The sequence below is a fragment of the Mustelus asterias genome, chromosome 26, assembly GCF_964213995.1.
Source record: "Mustelus asterias chromosome 26, sMusAst1.hap1.1, whole genome shotgun sequence".
Taxonomy (NCBI): Eukaryota; Metazoa; Chordata; class Chondrichthyes; order Carcharhiniformes; family Triakidae; genus Mustelus; species Mustelus asterias.
In genome coordinates this window covers 18,497,932-18,504,139 of record NC_135826.1, presented here as the reverse complement: position 1 = coordinate 18,504,139, position 6,208 = coordinate 18,497,932, and the positions used below count along the sequence as shown (strand labels likewise).

Below are 6,208 nucleotides of genomic sequence, written 5' to 3'. Positions count from 1 at the left end.
CAGCCAAGCAGCCTTTCCCCATTTTCAATGTTTTTTATATCTGGTGAAGAGAAATGTGGAAAGAAAGTGGGAAAAGAAACCAATCTTTCTGATTGTTCTCCAGGGTTGGACACAGCAGTGTCCTGGAGATTTGATCTTCAATTCCTGGAGGCTCCAGGCCAATCCTGGAGGGTTGGTAACCAGTGGACTGCACTATATGCTGATGTCATTCTATATTCCCCTCAATCTAACTTTCAAATCCCGCAGAGAGGCTCCACATCAAACTTTCTTTCCTGGAACAGACTTGTGTGGGCAAGTTTGCTAAAGTGTGATTGGGAGCAGGAATGAGGCAGTGGAGACAGGGTGAGAATTGGAGCTTATTAAAGATGCTGAATCGCTTCCCGAGAAACCCGTGGGACAGGGAGCCTCTGCAATGGGATTGCAGCTGGATTCCCGGCTAGAAAACGGGCTGGTGTTTGCGGGAAGTGATTGTCCTGATTCACTGGTCGGGATGGGACGTTGGCTGCTTTCTTGGGCTCTCTGCTTCCTGGCCGCCTCTTCACTCTCAGGCCAGCCGCTACTCCTGGGGAGTGATGATGATGTTTGTGTCCCAGAGGCAGGCTGGAGATTTGAGTGCGGTCACTCCGGGATCAGCAGCGCTGAGTGTATCCGCCAGGGTTGCTGCTTTGATCCCCGGAGCTCCAGCCCCCATCGCTGTTTCTACAGTCTGAGAAAGAGCCCAGGTAACAACAAGCCTTCCCCCAGTCTAGTGGAGACAGAGAGAGAGGAGAGAATCTAACTGGGGAATGGGGCAGTTGTTGCTGCCTCACTGTGATGGAGATGGGTCGGAATGGCTATTCGGCATCTGAAGCTTCAAGTCTTAAATGCCTTCACTGAAATGTTAATGTTCGCGATAATGACAAATACACTAAACAGCTGCCTGCTTTAGCCCTGTGCTGATGTTTTATTGGAGAATTTATCTCCGGTGAATCTGTCTAAACAATTGGACACTTTTGGGTGGATAATCCGCCACAGGAAGCATCGAAGTGGCTCTCCCACTGGAATAGTTCCCAGCTTGGTGAAGCGGGGGGTTGGGGAATTTTGGACCCTGTCTGACCCATGTGGATGGGTGTGTTGCCAATGATACATAGTCCATTCGGGGCAGGGATAATATTTGCTGCTTCTGGGTGCTGTGATGCTGGTCACCTGATCACTAATCCTCATTAATGGAAGCTGGTGTTGAAAATTACCTCCCAGTAAAGAGATCAACCTGAATTACTGATGACTAGTCATGTAGTTAACTGGCCTCACTAGTATTGAAGGACAGGTGGCATTGAGTAACTGGAGCACCAATTGGCTCCAGTATCTATTGAATGGGATTCACTAACTGTTTAATGATCCATTTTGCTGGTAATTGTACTAAGCTCAACTCTTCAGTAGTTCACTACTCGTGTTTTGTTTTTGCCTGTTGTGTCCTCCACAGAAGCTCTATCTGGAAAGGGATCGCTGGCTGATTCCTTCAGTTTGCGTGTCTACACTAATTGACTTAATTTTTTAAGTATCTGAAACTGAGCATCCACTGCCCTTTTGAGGAACAGGCTTCCAACCCCCCGCCCCCCTCCGACCTCTGTTGTGGGAAAAATCCACTTGTAGTCAGATCTCAAGATTCCAAAACAGTTTATTCAACAGAGATCCGTGGAGACAAGGCACATGTCTGTAGCAAACTTTGTCTCAGTAAAATGACAGGAACGGTCCATCTTTATACTTTCTACACAATAGATGGACTGGAGATTTGAACATTATCACATCATTATGGGCAGATACAAACATTTAACATAGTATTGTTCTTTATGAATGGGTACATTTCCTATGTCTGTGGCTATCAATGGTTGGTTTCGGCTCATTCAGGTGCTAATCGGTTTCCCTGCATTCATATTTTCCCGCTCTTCCTATGGCTAATCTATTCCCTTTGTCTCGGGTTTGTTCCTTATCTAAAAGATGTCTTGATCCTTGGCTGGTTTCCTGAGGTGTTTGTTTCCTTTAAATCACTGTGATTTTTAAATGGCTTGTCTGTTGGGTTTGATTTGAAGTGATCTTTGTATAAGTGGAAGCCGGTGTCTGTTTTATGGTTCCTTTCCCAGTTAACTCTTTATGTGCCAGGCAGCTATTTAAAGTGTGCTTTCTTACATTTTTTCCCTTGCAGCATGTAAAAATGTTTTCTAATATCTGTCCTGAATGGCTTGGCCCTAATCTTTAGATTATGGCCCCTGGTTCCAGGCTCCACCTAATGGAAACAATTTATCCTTACCCACCCTGTCACTCGGGTAAATATTTTGTAAACTTGTATCCGATCACCCCTCAAACTTTTGAATTTAAGAGGCCTAATTTGTGCAATGTCTCTTTGTAACTTAAACCTGAATTCACAGTATCATTCTTGTAGAAACCCTACAGTACAGAGGCCATTTGGCCCATCGAGTCTGCACCGACCACAATTCCACCCAGGCCCTACTCCTATATCCCTACATATTTACCCACTAATCCCTCTAACCTACACATCTCAGGACACTAAGGGGCAATTTTTAGCATAGCCAATCAACCTAATCACATCTTTGGACTGTGGGAGGAAACCCACGCAGACATGCGGAGAATGTGCAAACTCCACACAGACAGTGACCCAAGCTGGGAATCGAATGTGAAGCAGCAGTGCTAACCACTGTGCTACCGTGCCGCCCATGTAAACCTGCAGTGATCTCCCTCCAAGGCGAAAACATCCCAAGCTACCCTCCCTTTCTGCTGTGATGTTCAGAAAGTCTGCCATTTTCCCATGGTCATAACATTCCCACCTGCAGTTGTCAGCTCTTAACCAGTTGCTTCCCATTTACACAGCTGTAAAATCTCCTCCCTTGTCATTTATATCCTTTTGCTTGCTATTGATCTACTGACATGTCAAATGAATTAATTTAAGCTCTTGCATGTGCCCCCCCTCCCCCACTGAGGTGTTGTGGAAGCAGAGCCTCTCTAATGTCTGCTAACATTATGATGGATACAGGCTTGAACACGTTTTGATGGTGTTGCTTTGCAGTGTGCACAGCTGATGGTCAGTTCATCATCGTGATCTCCAAGAACCTGACCCGTCCTGCCCTCAACCTATCATCTCTGTATGTGAAAGATGGACAAGAGGCTGAGTGCAAGCCTAAACTCACCACTGGCCAACTTGTGACCTTCCGCTTTCCAGTCACCTCTTGTGGCTCCAGCAAGCGGGTGAGTATTGAAGGGTCAAGGCATTCTCCCAGTAAGTGAGCCAGCTTCTTATTAACCAGCCTCCTCATTGCAGGAGGAAGATGGAACCTTGGTCTATGAAACGGATGTCTTGGGCAAGAGGATGATTCAGACTGGGAAGCTGGGCTCAATAACTCGGGACAGCACCTTTGGGTAGGAGGATGGTGGGAGTTGTTGGTATTGGAGGGGATGTGTTAGTGAATGAAGCTCCAACTACTTCTGTCTGTCTGCAGCCTGCACGTCCAGTGCAAGTACACAGGGAGGCGAGAGACTGGCTTCCAGATCAATGTCACAGTTTACACGGTTTCTCCACCACCTCCTGCTTCAGAAGATGGGATTCTGAAACTGGAACTGCGAATAGCAAAAGGTAGAGCTGCCCTGGGTAATGGTGAATGGAATTAGTGGGGATGTATCCATACAGGGAGTGACTGGTTCTTGTGTCTGCCTCTCAGATGGTGACTACAGATCATGGTATGTGGATAGTGACTACCCCATTTGGAGAATCCTTCAGGAGGCAGTGTTTGTGGAGGTTCGTGTCCTGGGTCGCACTGACCCAACGCTTGTCCTGAGGCTGCATGACTGCTGGGCAACTCCTGTCCCAGCCCCAAACCATGAGGTGCAATGGAGTCTGCTGGTGGATGGGTAAGGAGTGTGAATGGGAAGGCTAATGGCTTTTGGACATCAATTAAGGAGAATTATGACAAGGCTGCTTCCTATCTCTTCCCCCTTGCAACCAGTAACCATAAACCCACCAGGGAGAGGGAACACTGCACCACAGTGTCTTGGCAATTCCAGTCTGAGGGAGGTCACATGAGCCACACTTGGGCAAATGGATCTGCTCCCTTCAGGAACGAATATGACCTCTTACTGATTTGTAGAGTCAGCAGCCAATGTATTCCAGAAACTCATTGGAAAGATGAAAGAAACATGTTCTCTTTCTAATTCCATACATCCTCTGCAATGACATCTGCAGCCTCTTATGGCTACATTCTCCAGGTGCAGGTCAATGAGTAGCAAGTTCTTTAAATTGGGAATCTTTCTGGGTTGTTACCCAGTGGTTCTAGTGCTCTACAGTCAAACCATTGTAAATGGCAAGTACCACTTGTGGTGAATAGTTTCAATACGTTTTAGCTCCAGTTTCTCTCAGTCAGAAACATTCTTGACCTCCAGTAATATCCCACATGGAATTCTCCTGACATTGAGCCAAATGGTGACCTCGGGTTACGGCAACTGAGTGAACAAATTGGCAAATATTTCACTGACTGAATGGGTTCAACTCTGGAATACTCATCAGTGCCTCAACTGAATGCCCCTCCCTTGTTTCTGACTCCATTTGCTGACTGTTGCAGGTGTCCCTATGAGGGTGATGACTATCAGACTCTCCTCCACCCAGTCATGTTTTCTGGCCTGAAGTTCCCAGCCCATCACAAGCGGTTTGAACTGAAAACGTTTGTTTTCTTGGACAGAAAGTCGGAGCAGCCTCTCACTGGACAGGTAAGCAAGAAAAATCCAAGCCAAGACTCCCTTTCTGCCTGGCTCCTTAACAGCCTGGTTCATCCAGGAACATGAAGATCACCCTAAAATGATTCCTTTCCATTCTAGGTTTACCTGCACTGCAGTGCTGGGGTCTGCTCACCCTCTGCTCAGGATGACTGTGCACCCAAATGTGGCCCAAGTGAGTTCTTGTTTAATCTCTCCTGCTCGTGCTAATGAAGCATATTTGAAGCATTATGACTCGCTAACAATTTGTAATGATTCCTTTTATCCACTGGAAAGGATCTAAATGTTCTGTGGGGAGCTGTAGTGTCACCAATATATAAACAGTCATGAAGTGTCAATCAAATAGAAACTAAAATATTGAACATTAATCAACAGACCTTGATTTTCCACAATTAGTTATTGCTCAGATATTGCACCCTGAAACTTAGTTTCTAACATCAATATGGTGGGAATGTTTGTCAGATAACTGATTTCACTAATGCTTGTGCAGTGTGGCAGAACAAGATACTATTTCAGGATTTCTACACTTGCGCTAAAAGCTGATCAGTGTGAGGGCTAAGCATTTATTGGCAAACTCTGCAAATTATAATCCATGATGTTGAATGCAGACAATCTGCTCTCCTCACTGAGGATTTTGGAAGATGGGTCTGAATTGTCTCTGTAAACTCTGTAAATTACAATCCATAATAGGTAGGGAGTGTAGACCATCTGTTCGCCTCACTTGAGGATCTTGGAAAATTAGTCTGTATTGGGTCTGAACTGTCTGACTTCTCTTCCCAATAGAGAGACGCAGGAGTACCCGTGACCATGAGGGAACATTAGTGAGTGCTCCTGGCCCCATCATCCTGGAAGATGAGGGTCTTCAGTCCAAGGAACAGCATGAAGCACGTGGTAAGTAGAGACTTTTCAATAGTCCACCTGTGAGCTCTCTTGAATATAATGTCTTCTAATCTTCCATTAGGTGCTGCTGAATCTCCTCCTTGGGTTCTGCAAGGAGTAGCCATTGGCTTCATGATGGTGTCTCTGTGCCTGCTGGTGGTGATGGCTACAGTGTACATGAAGAGACCAAAAGCTGCTGCTTCTCAATGTGGTGAAATTGAACAGTGTAGACCCTGAACAAAAATAAACCCGAGATGAATGTGCCCTGGGTGTTTTTCTGTGAACCATTATAGAATATTATTAATTATAACCATTATAGGTCGCCGCATTATATGAAGGATGTGGAAGCATTGGAAAGGGTGCAGAGGAGATTTACTAGGATGTTGCCTGATATGGTGGGAAGGTCTTGTGAGGAAAGGCTGAGGGACTTGAGGTTGTTTTCGTTAGAGGGAAGGTTAAGAGGTGACTTTATAGAGGCATACAAGATGATCAGCGGATTAGATAGGGTGGACAGTGAGAGCCGTTTTCCTCAGATGGTGATGGCTAGCACGAGGGGACGTAGCTTTAAATT

At 45.8% G+C, this 6,208-nt stretch overlaps 1 protein-coding gene across 1 annotated transcript; it reads left to right on the top strand.

Moving 5' to 3' along the window:
* Positions 1–412: 412 nt before the first annotated feature.
* LOC144479392 (zona pellucida sperm-binding protein 4-like) lies at positions 413–5,874 on the top strand. Its single transcript, XM_078198014.1, has 9 exons — positions 413–722; positions 3,062–3,240; positions 3,314–3,411; positions 3,492–3,625; positions 3,711–3,900; positions 4,608–4,752; positions 4,861–4,933; positions 5,542–5,649; positions 5,720–5,874. Exons 1-9 carry the CDS (start codon positions 413–415, stop codon positions 5,872–5,874), a joined length of 1,392 nt encoding a protein of 463 aa, XP_078054140.1.
* Positions 5,875–6,208: the final 334 nt, after the last annotated feature.